Below are 17900 nucleotides of genomic sequence, written 5' to 3'. Positions count from 1 at the left end.
TGGCATGAATGCTTGCCATGTAATAGATTCCTCAATTGTTGATATTATAGATATAGATTATAGGTATATATGACAAACTAAAGAAATGAGACTCTCCATAGGATGAAGTTTAGCTAAATTGAAAGAAAATTCTCTTTGGTGACAAGGGCAACATGAATGAGGAAACATATACGATATGTGTGTTTCTTCCTACTATGACATTTTGATACTTTTGAAACTATTGAAATAAGCTTCTTATGAGAGGGATTTAAATTAATAATGGGAAAAAACCCATGTGTACCTAAAGAAAATGAGTTACTTTACTCATGAAAGTTTATAAAGTTATTGGTTTTTAAGTACCCCTTGGGAAATGTGATAGAAATGATTTTCTAATAATAAGCCTATTATGAATAGACTAAAAGATAACATCATTTATATAACGTTGTGTGTGTGTGTGTGTGTGTGTGTGTGTATGTGTGTGTTTGCACATGTCTATACATAAAAAGAAGATTAAACTCAGTAAAAAAGCAAAACTTAACAACATTAAAATGGGACATTAGACAACCAAATCAAGAGAAGCCAAATCAAGACAACATTTAAATGGGACATTAGACAACCAAATCAAGAGAAGCCAATAGAGTAGAAGCATATAGCTCAAAATATTCACTATTGTAGACATTGGGTGGTGCCTAGACAAGAGCCAAAAGGTCAAGCAAGAACTCGCATAGAGGGAGTATTGTAATAGGGAAAATAAGAAAAAGATAGGGACTTACAGATAAATGCAGGGGGTAGAATTTTAGAAGCAATATATGATATAGTCAACATAAATTATCCCCCTAATGAATGTTAAACAATTATGATATAGTCAACATAAAACAAAAAGATTCATAAATAAACCATAATAGTATATTCATGAATTTTTAACATGATGAATAGGTGGTCATTTTGGGATTTATTTAAGGCATGATGTGTAGTATGCCCATGATGCTAACCTTGTGCTTACAAAATTCGTGGGTCTCAAGTTCTTAATTTTAAATTCAGGAGTTGATAAATTGAAGTTTTCAAAAGGTAGATAATGATAAACTAAGCTCCGAGTGAGTTCTAATAATGTTATTAACAAGCACAAGATATAGAAATTAGCTCACTTAAGCTCACTAAATATCCAAAACTTGACAACCTTAAAATGGGACATTAAGAACAACCAAATCAAGACAAGTCAAAGTGTAAAAGTGCGAAGCTCAAATTATTTTCCATCCTAGACATAGGGAGGTGACTGGACAAAAACTTGGGCAAAGCCTCAAGGGAGTATCATATTAGGGGAAATAAGAAAAAGATAGGGACTTATGGAAAAATATAAGGGGTAGAATTTTAGAAGCAATACATGGTATAGTCAAGATAAATTCCCCCCTAGTGAATCCTAAACAATATATGATATAGTTAATATAAGAAAGAAGATTCATAAGTAAATCATAAGAATATAGTCATGAATTTTCAACAAGATGAAGTGGTAATCTTGGGAATTGTTTAAGGCATTAAATGTAATATACCCATTATGCTAACCTTGTGCTTATAAAATTTTTGTGTCTCAAGTTCTTATCTAAAAGTTCTAGAGTTGATAAATTTAAGATTTCAATATGTAGAAATGATAAACTAGGTTTTTAGTGAATTCTAATAGGATAAAAATAAGCATAAGCTATAGAAACTAGCTTAGACTCAATAAACATGCGAAAGTTAACAAGATTAAAATCGAATACTCAACAACCAAATCAAGAGAAGACAAATGTGCAGAAGTCTACAACTCCGAATATTATCCATCCTAGACATTGGGAGGTGACTAGACAAAAACCTAAAGATTGAATATGAACTAGCCTCAAAGGAGTAGTATAATAGGAGAAATAAGAAAAAGATACAAACTTATTAATAAAAAAAGGGGGTGGACCTTTAGAAACATGCAAAGTATTAACAATAGTTCAATATGATACACTCCCAAAGCAAAGAAAAGTAACCTTGCTTTGTGGGACCGAGTCATGCAAGGATGTCCATCCTGCAAATCTCACTATATAACACACCCCATTTAGGCCTCATCATCATCATCACTCTCTTTCCTAGATCAATGTAGAGATTCCATAATATACCTTAAAGCTCTTAATCTCACTTCTTCCAATCCCTCCATAACCATGGATATTCTCCTTCCACTCTCATTATGAAATTGATGCTTCTTCCTCTCTCAACCTATTCATCCATCTCAAGAATATCTTTTCCTTCTTTATAAGCTTATAAAGCTTATAACTTGATAAGATTTTCTATTTCATAAATTTTCTTATCAAGCCTAGTTTCTACGTAAAGATTTGGGACCTTGTTTCAATGTAGAAACATTACAAAATTAGTCTAGAAAAATCTTGTGCTTCAATTAGAGTATGGTTAGCTTCCAACCTATGCTTGATAGGTTAAGGTGAGCTTGAGGGCTTCAATTAAAAAGACCATTGCAAATACAAGATAAGATCAACATGTCATGTCATCAAGTTTCATAGCCTTCACTATACAATAGTCAAATATTAACTCAAAATGCATGAAACACAAATTGCTAAAGAGAAAAAATAAAGAGAGTGCAAACAACATGACAAGAGAATGGAAGAAAAGATGTGAAAGGCTAACATGCAAAAGCAAGAATTGTAAGAATCCCAACTAAATCACCATTGAAAACCCAAATTAATTTTCCCTTCCAAGCTCCCTTTTAATGTAAACTCAGGCATGAATTTAATGCTAAGATCTTCAAGTGTAATCCCATGTACTTTTACATGCGATCGTGAATCTTAAACATTCCAATGCCAAAACTAGGCTCCAAAAAAGTAAAAATGCAAAAAGTATTGGGGAAAATAGGTAAGGGGAGAGAGAGAAGGAGACAAAGACAAAGACGAAGATGGAGCTAATCCACTATTGTTACCTACCCTCTAATTAATTCCCTACCTAACCTCTAATTAATTCCCGCCGACGGATCGATGCCCTTAGTGTAGAGGAGGGAAACAGCTTGTCCGCCATCGAATCACCTGCAACTCGTTTACAAACAGTTTGTTTGCCATATTCGCCGCGCCCGCCAGCTGCTGCTGCTGCCCGATCAGGGCGAACCGTGGAGGCGATCGATCCTTCTTGGGTCTCGGGAACCACCGCATCGCCAAGCTAAGCACAGCTGCCACCTCCACCCGGAAGCGAACGCCGACACCGTCAGCGTTGTCCTGCCCCGCTCCACTAGCAGGTATCACTAATACGCTCTCTATCGATACGTGTGTAAAAAGTGACAATGTAATCTCTGATACGCGACTCCTCTGATACGTTCTCTCTGACCCGGAAGCGAACGCCGACACACTCCTTCCCTGGGCTTGGGCAGGCCCGTGCAAGGATGCTCGATCCATAAAGGACTGCACCGTGTAGGACTGTGATCTCCTGTTGTAGTCGTCGTAGAGGTGCAATCCATTAAAGTGATGATGGTTGGTTGTCGGTGGGCGAGAGCACGCCACATCTAGTGAGCAACTTCTTTGCTAGTGCGGATGAGCTAGCACGTCTATCAGTCGATATAGATGTGCTGCATATTGTTCCTGCGATGCCCAAGACTGCGGTGGCAAACACCAAGAGTGTGGTGCGTTCGCTAGCACCAAGTCGTAGGCTCGATTTGGCACACTTGTTGCCGGTGAGCAGAGAGATGGATGAAGTCATGAGGAGCGTGGAGCGCTGCTGCATCAGTGCGTTGCCTGAACACACATGGGGGTGGGTCGCAGTGGTAGTGGTAGTGGATGGAGCAAGGTGTGGTTAGGGGATCAGAACTAGTCATGAACGAAAAACGGGGGGTTAGGGGGATCCTGCTGGTCCGGTGAGCGTTGATCAAGGGGTCCAAAACTCTGGAATCTCGAAGTAGGCAGCGGCCGATGGCAAGCTGTGGAGCTTCGGGTCGGGAGTGAACTCCACACAACAGGGTTGGTTCACGCTGTATAAGCACCTCTTCCTGCTCTCTTTCCTACTGAACTTCTGCTTCCTGCTAGCAGCAGCTGTCTGCAGCCAGGCCACCTGGACTACGCCAAGCAGCAAGCTGCTCTGTTCTAGGAGGGCAACATCCTGGACTTCGTCCTGTGCCGCAGCGAGGGCTTCCTGAGGGTGCTCTTCATGCTATCCGGATGGTGTAGTCGGTTATCATGCTAGTCTCACACACTAGAGGTCTCCGGCTCGAGTCCGGGATTGGACACACACCCTTGATGTCAACGGCCGCATGCTCAGGGGGTTTTTGTTCTCTTCGCTTTTCTGCTCGCCCACACGAACATGGAGGATGAGAATCCTGAATTAGAAGCAGTTATGAAGGAGTAGTTCTTCAGCTCATTCTCAACCGAGGCAAGGTAGTGAAGAATTTTAGCCGTGGTCTCCTTGATTGAATGGCACACATCTAGAAAGGCCACATCCACATCGTCGTCCACGTCATATTGAGTGCTGCTAATCGATGAGGATGTCGATGAGTGGGTGGAGATGAGGACCGCCATGGCATCCACGTGATGCGGTTATGCTGTAGCTCAGAATGTAGCAATTATAATGAGGATCCGTTTTGAGCTTGTGATAATATTGTGTTTTGAACTTGTTTGGGTTAGTTTTGATAGGCTATTGTGATGTGTTTTGAGCTTGTTTGGGTTAGTTTTGATAGGCTATTCATTGTTGTAACAATGTGGGCAACAAGCCTTTTTACTAAGAATGTTTATACCTATTGTGTCCACTAGTCTTTCTGGTATACTACATGTATACCATGATGTATACTACATGTATACCATGCTTGGGAAAGGATAACTGCTGTGACGGGCCTTATTTATAGCCCTAGGGACACGACCTTCCTATCCTAGCAGGGTTTTGTAATCTCTGACTTTGCTTGTTTTGAGGAGATGTCCAACCATGCTTGGGAAATGATAACTGTTGTGATGGGCCTTGTTAGCCCTAGGGACACGATATTCCTATCCAAGCTGGGTTTTGTTATCTCTTGTTGGCTTTTTATCCTATGTTTTCTCGAGCATAAGTTTATTATAGTAAGCTCCAAGTATCACTTGTTCGAGGAGATGTTTAACCATACTAGGGAAATAATAAGTGATGTGATGGGTCTTTTTGGCCCAACCCGGCCCAATCTTCCTTTCCAGGCAGGGTTTCATAATCTCTCTCTCTATAGCCTACTTATGTTTGTAGACTCAGAGTCAGCTTGAATTCCCCTTCAATTCACATGAACCAAGTGACACCTTTGCACCACTTCATAACGTACATCTAGCTATACTTTACTGGAAGATCTAGTTTATGTATGTGCCCATAATAAATATAGAACTTTGAGATAACAATATTAAGTGAACATAGTTTTCTTTCACCCTATGAATATGCTTGTAAACCATATAGCACTATCGTATCCCTGCTCTACCCTTAGAAATAATAGACACATGTTTTTGCTAAACTAAGTCTTATGCATCTTTGGAAGATTTTGATACGAAGGTATTCTATAATTAAATCTTCTTGCACTTTCTACTCTTTGCAGCTTTCTAATTAAATCTCCTTGACTATGCTTATGGTTCTTGAATATAATTTATTTCCACCATAGATAAAAGTCTACTTCCCATTGAATAATGCTTTTTTTTTCCCGTTTGATGTATAACTTTTGATATGTAACTTTAATATATAGATTGATTATTTTTTATTTATGTCTATGTTTCAGGAAGCCATAATGAATAATTTAAGGAGATGTCGATGCAATTATAAGTGTAGGCATTCAACCCTTGGTTATCAGAATGTTACTACACAAACTTACTATGCACACAGTCGCAAGGATATGAATGGGATAATACATTCATCAGTTCTGGCTCAACAAGAAGGTCAAAATTCTACTAACAATGATGTTTGTATGAGTGAAGATAACCCTCCTATGGATCAACCATCATCTCACTCTTTGCCTAGACGCAGGCGTTTGTGGTGTACATGCAGAACATATTGTGAAGGTGGACGTATGGTTCCTCACTCAACATATGCAAGACACATGAAAATTGAGGAAAGATTTAAGAGTCTCACTACTAATCTTGGTTTACGTGACTCTCAAGGACTACCACAAGATGACATTCTTTTAGAGCATAATGACATGGGAGATGAGGTCCATAATGACCCATCAGATGAGATTGGCAATTTAGACGAAAGGGAGGATAATGAGGTGGAACCACAACATGAAGCGTTCGAGATGGATGATGTTGAACCATCTTTATTTGACAAAATCATTCAAAGAATAATTCAATTGCAAGCACTTTGGGATGAGCATCAAGCTTCCATTGAGTTTCAAGATAAAATGCTTAAAATTCTTTTTGGTGATATGGTCAGTTCTGATCCCCCCAAGCACATATGAACAATATACATATGCCAAGCTTGGCCAAACTACTAGTGCAAATGCCTAACACATGGGATGGAGACTTGAATGGTATAAATATTCCTACTTGTTGAGAGAAACTTGGTATCATGTTCACACGGCTAGGTATGGTTAACTCCCAACGTTACAGGGTATGCCAAGGAAGTGAGAGCTCTATTCATGCACCATTGCTTTATCAGCCAAGCAAGGAGGATAACTACATTAGAGACACAATTGAATGCTTGTGTAACACCAGAAAAGGAGGAAGGAAGAAGTTAAAGCGTGATTGTTCACAATGTTGTGAAAAGTGTTCCAAGTGTTCTCTACCGAGAAAATATATGCTCTCTTTTGACTATGTCTCCATTAGAGAACAATTGCGTCTACTAACTAGAAGTAGAACTCTATGCCATGAATTGTTGGAAATGTGGAGAAATAAAAACAAATGGTTAATACAGGAGAATACACTTTGTGATTCTACAATAAATGAGTTTTGGGATGGTACAAAATGCAAAAGTGTAAATGATTTTTGGAATCCTGAATCATACTTTGAGCTTCCATTGATATGTAATAACATGCATTGCAAACAAGTCTATACAACTTGGCCTTCTGCCCAAAGTTCACCATTGCTTGATCATTCATGGGATGATATTGAGAGTGCCTACAAGTTTATCTGCAAATCATGTCGAACTCACATACATGGGTACAAAAGGATTTGTAAGGTACACTTTATTATCATGCTTGTCTTTTTAATTAATATAAATGAAATTTGATACAGGTTACTAAAATGTGGTGTGTTTTGTGATAAATAGGGTGATCCACGCAATTTCACCTTGTTATTACATTGGGATGGATTCCAAGCCTCAAAGACAACCCAGAAGAATTGTGGAGTTGTTGAAATCAAAATTCTCAATGTTGGAAAGAGCTCCCTTATTGGAGTTATACCGGTTTTATTTATTCCATTCAGTTGCAAAAAAGTTATTGGAAGCTATAGTAAACTCTTTCACATATTCATGCAGCCATTGATAGATGAATTAGAAAGTCTATTTGTTGATGGATTTGAAGTAGACTTCAATTATCCAGTTACACAGATTGTTGAGCATGAAAATTCTCTTCGTCGAAGATTCATTGCACGTGCTATGCTAATGATGGTAACTGGAGACCATCCAGCTCAGTGCAAGATTGGATCTTTCAAAGATGGTGGTCAGTCGTTTTGTCGTAGAGACAAAGCAATAGCCACTTTGGAGGGTGAGGGCTCAGGACGTTACTTGTATGGTCAAAATAGATTCCAGTTGAGATATAGACCAATTAAAAGATCAACCAATGAAATGCTTAGTTCTTTGACTATGGCGGAGCGAGCCCTCACCCAAGCAGAAAGAGAAGAGATTTTGAAAGATGCGGGACTTTCTGGTAGATCATGCTTGTGGAGACTATATGAACTCTATGGCTTTGATTTATCCCTGGACCTTGTATATGATTGCATGCATATTTTGGCCCTAAATTTGTTCTTAAAATATATATGTGCTCTAGTAAGGACTGTGGATAACAGGATGAAAGTAAAAATTGATGAGACAACACATCGTGTCACTAAAGTAACACCATACTCTATTCGTTATGGTCGCTGGCCAAGATATCCTAGTAAGTATTGTGAGAGCTACAAGGCTGAGGAAAATCAAAAGTGGATTCAATGGTGTTTGCCTTATGTACTATGTGAGATTGAAGGTATTCTGAAGGTATTCTATGACCTAGGATTGATTATGATAGACATTGCTCATGCTTTTTACAACTACACTCACGACAATGGTTGGTCTAGAGAAAATATAGACACTTTGAGAGAATTGCTTGGTTCATGGAGAGTAAGCTCTGAGGAGCTCTTAGGATCAAACTCAGCTCCTTTGGAACATATTGCAGGTATAAATATTTTTTATTTTCTTAGTTTTTTCATTTATATAGAAATTATATTTCACTTTAATCGTATATATTTTCTTGCCTTACTAAATGTAGGTTTTGGAGAATTCTTGGATAACATTATTCGACATGGTAGTCATGATGCTTTCTGGTGTTATATTTATGAGCGTATGGTCTCAGTATATGTCAATATCAAAACAAATAACAAAGATAATGAGATTTCTTATGCAAACTACCAAAGACGAAGATTCTTTACATGGATATTTATGCATATTACAAAAGACCAACGTGACAGACTTATGCCCTATCAAAGGATGACAAGAGAACTCCACAAAGCTTTACTACCACCTGATGGATACTTAGTGGATTCTAATAGGTACGATGAATGTCCAGAATGGCATGCATCAGGTCTCATGCATGTATCATGTGTGGAGAAAACAAAAGAAATATGGAGTTTTTTAGAAAAGGCTAATGATTGTGCATGCAAAAGAGTAGCTCTAACAAAGGGAATAACCATAGGAGCAAAGAAGTTAAGACATAGAGATGCAACTAATGAAGAAAAGAGATACGTTCATCATAGCTTCAACATAGAGGTGGAAACAGTGACAGAATATAAAAAGGTTTTTCTAAAGGGAGAAGTTTATAAAGTGGGAGATAAAGTGGTGGTAAGATGCGAAGAAGACTCTAGAGTGGACATAGATGTTGGCCATTGGAAAGCATGCATATCATCATTTTTTTCGTTTGAATGCAATGGTGAAGTGAAACTATTTTTTGGAGCTTATTACTACAGACAATGTATTTTGGTTGAAAGTGGCCATGAAAGTCTAGTTGTGGATACCACTACAGGTATGAGTGTCTTGCAAAATGGTTTTGTTCCATTTTCATGGGATTGTATTAGACCAATACAATCATTGTTACACAAATTTATTCCACTTCAACATGGAAACAATATCATCGCATATGAGACAAAAGATTTGAGACCAAGCTTACGTTTGATTAAGATAGGTTGCATCGGTTGCATTCCTCCTTGGCCAGAGGAAAATGATGTTGTCTATATGAAGTCTCATCTAGATGCTTTATGTGAGCCAAATGACCTCAAATGTGCGGTTATAAGAGCAGTACACTATGAAATGAAGCAAGTAAAAGTGGGATGGCTAATTAATGTACACTTGCAAGAAAATATTTGGAAAGTGAGAATAGAGGATCAAGATTGGAAGGATTGGTGGCTATGTGTATCCACGAAAAAGCAATGGCAAGTACTCAAAACAAAAGCAATTGCAATTGACAACAAAAGAAAGATTGTACCTACCATGTGGCGTTCGCATGAGCATGAGGCAACAATGTTATGACGGTATGTTTATTGAAGTCTTTTTTTTTGTATTGCTTAATGTAATTTACATTTTCAAACATTCTGACGGTATGTTTATTGAAGTCTTTTGTTTTGTATTGCTTAATGTGATATACATTTTCAAACATACATTGCAAATACTTTCTTATTGTTACCATGCCTATGTAGGTTTGCCATGTCGACTTCTAATCTAGAGATGATGGCTCTTTTGAAAAAAATGATGAGTGAGGATCCCAAACTACTTGGGCTTGTGGATTCAGTTGTGGAAGAAGTGAAAGGTAACTATCTCTAATAACTAAATTTATACCTAATTTTATTACTATTTTATGTGTTCTAATCCAAGTGCTAAGGAATTAAGTGATTTAGTTTGATATAGTACTTCTTTTTAAAAAATATAAGTCTCTTATGTTTCTAAACTTTGGTTTATTATGTGTACATAAAGGTAACAAAAGCACAAATGCAGGTACAAGAGATAATGGAACAATGAAAGCTAAGGAGGTCATTGGCCCTAATGTCTCTTCAAATCACGATACAGGTATATGTCTTTATTTCTACTAAACTTTGAAAATTTAAATTTGTACATATATTACATCTTGCTTTATTAGGTGATTCATTTTGAGATTAACTAGCTTTAATTAGTCTCTTTGCCAAATTTAAAATGTTCATAGTTATTCATATCTTTAAACTTTGATTAATTGTGTGTATATATATAAACATAGATAAAAGAACAACAAAAGGTGGGAAAAGAGGTAATGTAAGAAAGGGAGATAAGGAGGTTACTTGCAATAATGTTTCTTTAAGTCAAGATGCAGGTACCAACTTTAAGGATCAAAAACTTGTAGAAATTTGGTGACCCAAATTGATACACAATATCTAATTACTTTCTCTTGTGTTATTGAAAATTTTAATAACCTTGTATTATCGTGAGCTTTGGTTAACTCTATGTATATATAGGTAAACAAGTTACTAAAGATGACACAAGAGACAATGTAAGAAAGGAAGACATTGAGATTGCTTGCCTTAACACTTCTTCAAGCCAAGAATCAGGTATTATCAGCTTTCTTATGTTGATAATAATGATATTTGATCACTTGAGTATCAATAGGAGTGATACGCATACCATCATATGATGATATCTATCGGCCACCCATGTTGAAATTTAGAGAAGAGGGTAGACTTTATGGAAAAAAGCTCTTGGCTGAATACTTTAAAAGTCAACACACTGTCATGCTTGAAAATTATCATCAAGTACGTAGGTGGTTTGAATCCTTAAACCCAGATGATCTACGTTATAAAAATGTGGATAAAAAGTATATCATGAAAATTATATCAGAGAATCACCATGAGATTTTACCATTGAAGTTTACTGGATGTGAGTACATATGGAGAGAGAATGACATATATGACTGGTGGAAGGGTACAAAGCAAGATGAAAGAAAGTATTTGAAGAAAAAAGATTTTTAAAAGAAGGTAAGTTGATTGGTACTTTTTTTAATTGGCTTTCCTAATATTTGAGGTGTAGATTCTTAGTTATTGAACTATTAATCTTATGACATATAGAGAGAATTATCCACATCTCTTGGAGTGGATGATATAGATAAGCTTCAAAATGTATCAAATGACATAACATCATCAATGGTAAGATGATTTATAAGTTTGATATCATAAGTGTAGGATTGGCTCTTTTTCTCCCATACTCATTTAGGGATGTCTATTGATGGCAGAGTGAACCATATGTTGCTACTATTGATTCTAATCAACTTGATGTATACATTCCTAGCATGGATGATATTGCAAATGAACAAGGTTTGAAAAAGGTATCTTATAATCTTATATGTTTAACAATACAAGCAAACAGATTTATCATTGTAGGTAATGCTTTTGAGCTCATATCTAATAACTTTCTTTGAGAATGTCTCTTATACAGATACTTATACATTAACTTTCATTTCCCATAGATGAATATGTTCGTGGAGGAAGAAAAGAGCTTTGAAGAATTTCAATGTTATACGTCCGATGAGGTTCTTTGCTTTATATTAAATTTAAGATTAACCATATGATTCATGTTCTTAACAGTATCTTATCCTTTACATGCTTAAAATGTAGGATGTTGAAAATGAAGATGAGACACTTGATATGGAAAATTGTGCCAGCTTTTCAAAGTTATTGTCACATGGTTTAGACAAAATAATGTACTCAACTAAACGTCAAGAAACTCTGGAACAAAGTATCCATAGTTCAAGCAATGATAAGGTATGTAACTTTTTTTTCTATATAAATGTTTTTAATGTGATTACTAATTTTAGTTTTGAATGTAGGCTAATCCAGATGATGACATTAATGAAACATCTCGAAAAAGTCAAAGAAAGAGGAAGGTATTTGATATATGTTTGTGAGAGAACAATAGCGTCATAGTCTAGTGAATAACTAAAGATATGATTTATTAAATAACTATTTATTTTACGTGTTGACTAGCCAAGTGAGAAGATGAAGGATATTTTGCAACAAAGGAGCATGAAACGAGGTACCAGTATCAACGAAAAAGAACCAAAGGTGCTAGATGTAAATGTTTATATTTTTGTTTATGTCATACATGAAAAGCATAATCTAATATTTTTATTTTATTTGAATTAGGAATTTAAAGATCTCCCAAACCAAGGCATTGAGATTAACATTTCAAATGATACTCAAAGGGTAACTTTATTGTTAATTTATATTTTAATTAGATATATATAATTGTAGTCATGTAGTTGAATTTGTAGCTTTGAGATTAACATTTCAAATGATGCTTAAAGGGTAGCTTTATAGTTTATATATATATATATATATATATATATATATATAAAATAGTCATGTAGTTAAATTTATGGCTTTTCATATTATAATTCGTGTCATTTAATTATCTATACATAGTATAATAAGTTACTTATTCTCTTTTTGTTATTCAATGCAGGTTAATATGACAAAAGAGAATATGGAAACCATACTTTTGAAGTATCTTGGTGTGCCTACAATTCATGATATGTACTTTTCTTTAAAGACTACATACATGAATCTCAAAAAGATTGAAGCTAGCTTTCGAGTCTTGATTAAGGATACAAAGAAGCCAACAAGTGATGATATGATTAAGGAGATTGTTTATTGGCTACTAGGAAATGGCAAAGTTGTATTAAACAAAAATAGCAATGTGCTTAGTCTAGATGGTGTGGAAGTTTTAGCATAACTAATACTTTGAGTTAAGAATTTATTGCATTTCAACATATTGGAGATTTGAGGGATTACTCAAACATTTATTACTTTGGAACATATTGGAGATTTAAGGGATAAAATATTCAAGACACACATGTTGCTTAATTAGTTTTTAGTTCTATGCTCCTTTAAAAGTATTTTCATTTTTCTTTTGGTTGCTAGAAGTAGATATTGATGTCTTAATTTGTTTAATCTATTTTGATCATTAGATGTATGTTATTGATCCTTACTTAGAAATGATGACATTCTCCATATAAATTTCTAGTTAAAAATTTATTGTGTAATTTCTTGTTTGATATTAGCATGTCTAAGAGTAAGGGCAAAGTAGATAAATTGATAAGGAAAAAAGAGAATTCCCACGGAATTCCGTAGTTGAAAGTACATATAAGTAGGGAATGCAAAAAATAGGAAAAATGAGAGATTTCCTAGTGAGAGTACTTAGGGAATCACATCTAGAATTTTTTTCCTATATATGGAATATTTCTTATATAGGAATTATTCCCTACATAGAAAATTCTATATTTTTCTATGTATGAAATATTTCCTACATAGGAATTTCCTATGAAATTCCTATGTAGGAAATATTTCCTACATAGAAAAGGTCTTATATGATTCCCTACTTATTCTCACTAGGAAATGTCCCATTTTCCCTAGTTTTTACTTTCCCCACTTATATGTATTTTCAACTAGGGAATTCCATGGGGAATTCTCTTTTTTTCCTATATGGGGATCGATTGAAAGTTCCTTGTGCAAGTACAGCCAACCAGCCCCACCTGCGAAACAACAGGTCATTCGTGGACCGCTACCACCCCCACCGTGTTGGCTCTATTGCAGCTTATGATTCTTAATGGATGTATCAGGGCAGTCGAAGGGTATAATAGTATGGGCATTTGTAAATTTAGAAAATGGAGAACATTGTGCGTCCGTTTGGTCAATCTTAACCCTGATTGAGTAGTGACTATTAAACCCTAATGTGCTTTTTCAACTCTTTGGTCCTGAGCTAGGACAAAAGGACCATAGTCATCATCCAAGGTGCAGAACTTGTAACAAGTGTTGGTCAAATTGTATTCCCTTGTTTTGAATCAACGCTTCGGAATCTTATTAAATAATGTGTCATGGTAGTCAAAAGGAGTAAGATGATTGCTTGTAACTTTCCATCAAATTTGATAACATTGAACGTTTGTTTCATCAACCTTAACCTTTCGGATGATGTTAAGACTCCAATGCAAAGACAAGATGACAATGTGACACAAAGAACTTTGGTTGCTTTTTCTAATAAGATATTCCGATGTAAATACATATGCTCAGTACATTTGAAAAATTATCAAATCATTGCAGCTTGATTTGTTGTTGATTTGATGAATGACAAGCATAAAGTCCATGACAATATGACCAATAGCAATGAAAGGATGAGAGGCTTCTTGAATGCATAATGATTGGGATCTTCTAGTTGGCATATTGTTTGTGTTAGGTTATAGTTAAGGTAGATCCTCTCCTAGAAGAACAATCTTGGCCCCATAAACCACATTGCAATGCAAGCACAGGTGATCACATGGTTGTATATCCTTGGTCTTAAAATCAAAACTAAAATGTTGTGCTACATGAGCTCAACATAGTGGGATGTTGGACAGACTCTTATTCGTTGAAGAGCTTTGATGCACAAAAATCAAACAACTACCTCTCACATAGTCTCTCATGTATGAATGCAAGCCTTTCTTTGTACTGATTGGCATGGCCTTCTTTCAATCCCATGAAGGATGCACTTTGTACACTCTGCGATCCAAGTGAGTGCTCCTTCAACTCTCAACCCTTAATAACCTCCAAACATAGAAGAGAATCATGAGCTTGTTAAGAGAGAGTGCGTAGAGAGAGAAGATGAGTAAAGCTTCACCCTCTTCATCCCTTGCTCTCACTCTCTTGCTTTCAATCTCTCATTCTCACACTCACTTACTCTCTCACAATGAAAGTAGGAAGGCAAGTGCACAAGGTTTGCACACACATGAATAGATTGTTCTTTTGATTCTCATAATTTTTATACATGGTTTCTAGGGTTAGAGTTTCCCCATCCCTCTTGGGCATTCAATCCACTTTAGGACCTCAAGATCAATCAGCTCTCATTGCATGCTTTTCCTAACTCCACTGTGCTTATGCATTCTTACACACTCAACTGTGTGCATCCAAATACCCATGTGCATCCATCACATCCAATAGTGCATCCTATGCACCTGTATATATCCATGTATCCAATTACACTAGTGCATCTGCGCGAGTATCCATTTGCACACTCATGTGCACCCATTTACACCCTATTTTATCCATCAACACACATACATTCATTTGATGCACTAGCACATCTCTTTGCACACATAACCCATTCCATGCACAAATTGCACTTATGCACCAACCATATGTAGTGCATTAGTATACTAGATACCTGCTTAGGGACACCTTGTGCGTAAGTACCTTGTACCCTTACCATATGTAGTCTTAGGCACATCCCATTGTAGTGCACATATGCTAAGTACATATTGCACCACTTATACATACAATCATACTGCTAGGCTAAACCTACCTTGCAGTACAACACACACTAACATTAGGCACTTGCACTCTTTTTTCCACATAATCACACCTAGCCCACATTACATCTAGCATATGAAGATGTTAATGCACCTACACCTGTGAACACAAGGTACCATCAGCACCCTTGAGCATAGAAACACTAGGTTGCACAATGAACCGCACACACACATACTAATCCACACATCTACCTAGGATCCACACACCTACACATTCACATTAGATCTCTTGTCCATGCATATATAGGTCTAGGCATGTAGGTTAGATCGCACTATTGTATGTGTAAAACTTCATTGTGTGGTGAACTTTGAGCTATTGATACAAAAGTCAAAGTACCTACATAAGGATCCCAAGGAAAGAAAGACCTGTGATAGAGGAGCCAACGAATCCAAAAATCAAATTACAAGTAGTGAACAAATACTAGAATCTTAGGAGCCAACAAAAGAAAAGGATATCAAAGTTCTTAACATCATTGTTGACTTATCATTAAGATTTAATGGTGTGTTTGGAAAGAGAGAAAGCCTTCTTACACACTATTAACTTGCAGATAACTAAAATCAAGGAAAGATGTAATCTTTACTTATGATAGTCAACATATGATTGTGCAAATTAGAGCCAATAGAAAAACAAACTCTTGGGAAGCATAAATGAGAACTAATGCATCACAAGCCAGAAACCCTAGTGCCAACAAAAAGTTTTAAATAACTTCATGGATGCATTGGATTCTTCTCAGTACACTATTTTATCAAAATTCTACACAATGATCTCAAAAGGCATATAGTTAATGTACCCTCCCAATAAGAAGTCGTATGGTTGAGTATCCTCCCATTGCCAAAATGGAGATGACCAATGTACTCAAGCTACATTATTAACCCTGATGCAAAGAAAGCAAAAAGAAAAGTAAAAAGACACATGAAAAAGCAGAAAAAGGTGGCTTGACTGAAGAAATACGAGCAAGAAATGCCAAAAGAGCAAGGACAACCTTAAAAGTTTAGGGCAAGTGCAAAAGAGGAAAGGCACATTTTAAATGCAAAGATGCACCATAGTTTTTTATAAGAGAGCACCACGTTCCCTCATGTTCAATTTGTAGATGTAGATGGGTATGGATAAAGGTACAATGTAAGTAGAAAGGAAATAGGAAAAGAGTACCTAGGCTAAACTGACAGGGCATGTAAAAAAGGGATGGGTGCCCAAAGTGGATTAGGGTTTTGTATCAAAGGCAAAAAGTGAATGAAGAAGCTCATTCTTGTGTGTGGCCAAAACTAGCTCTCTTCCTCCTCTTCTTCTGCTTGCTCTTGCTTTTTGAGCTTGTGCTTGAGAGAGGGAGTGAGGGAGTTAGTGTATGAGCATGAGGGACCATGGTGAGGAAGCTCTCCATCTTCTCCTCTCTTCTTCTTCTTTTCTCTTCTCTTCTCTTATCTCGCACTGTTAGAGCATTTGGGGTCAAAAGTCTACCACGAGGGTAAGAGACATCAGGGTAAAGGGAGATTTAGGGAGAGGAGTAGGCTGAAGAGAAGGGACTTAAAGTAATAGAAGATGTAGAAGAATACTCACAAAGATGAAGCCTATCAGTTTATTTCTACATTATGAGAAGATAAATCTCTTGTAGACAAAAATGTCCATACAACAATACATTCGTATGTGTTGCTCAGATGACTGATCTGATGCCTACATTGGCTCTGAAATGTAGATAAAGTACCAGGACACCTGGCCAAAATTCTACCAAATCACTCAGGCTTCTTCATTTCCTAGTTTGGAGTGATATTCATTGCCTAAAAATTGTGATCGCACATTGCGCGATTTCGCCAATCCTTCTTATTACATAAAATCCTCCCAAAATGGCTGAAAGCTACTTGCTTTCTTTTACATGTCATCCTATTTTAGATTTAACTATAGTTTTTGGATTTTTACAAGAGATAATATCTAAAATAACAAAAATTGGCTAAACTTATTCAAAAATCTAGTATTTTTGAACCATCCACACTATAGACACTAATATTAATGACTAAAATGGCATTGTTTCTCTAGATAAATAAGAAAGCCGAATGACAATGCATTCTAGAGTTCTTCACACTATGGATGTGTAGCAGCATGACATCCACCTCCTCCTAACTTGCACATCCTCTGGCATGTGCAAAGTCTTATGGATCTTGAGTGTCATAAGAAGTAACCTGTGCCATGTCAATGTCTTCATCTTCTACCTCTTCTTCTTCCATATTCTCATGTTCATGCTCGGTAAAATCTTGAATGGCTTCATACATCTCTAAAGTGTCAATATAAATAACCTCTTTTTCATCCCTATTTTCAACATTAATAGCTGCAAAAATTTCAGCCATTGTATCAACATCAAAACCAGCCCTCAAATACCTTCATTTGCACCCATCAAACCATATGTCTTCAACTCTTTTTCAGCCCATCATACATATTTCTTTTCAGCCCTAC

At 36.3% G+C, this 17900-nt stretch overlaps 1 protein-coding gene across 1 annotated transcript; it reads left to right on the top strand.

Moving 5' to 3' along the window:
- Nucleotides 1-11410: 11410 nt before the first annotated feature.
- Nucleotides 11411-17220, top strand: LOC148020322 (uncharacterized). Its single transcript, XM_087699678.1, has 6 exons — nt 11411-11446; nt 11736-11882; nt 11948-12004; nt 12105-12182; nt 12264-12323; nt 17149-17220. The coding sequence occupies exons 1-6, from the start codon at nt 11411-11413 to the stop codon at nt 17218-17220; spliced, it is 450 nt and encodes a 149-aa protein (XP_087555804.1).
- The last annotated feature ends 680 nt before the right edge of the window (nt 17221-17900 follow it).

The sequence above is a fragment of the Lygodium microphyllum genome, chromosome 19 (assembly GCF_053477565.2).
Source record: "Lygodium microphyllum isolate KBCC chromosome 19, Lygodium_microphyllum_v1.1.10, whole genome shotgun sequence".
NCBI lineage: Eukaryota > Viridiplantae > Streptophyta > Polypodiopsida > Schizaeales > Lygodiaceae > Lygodium > Lygodium microphyllum.
The sequence above is the reverse complement of the archived record's forward strand: the minus strand, read 5'-3'. Positions and strand labels throughout refer to the sequence as shown.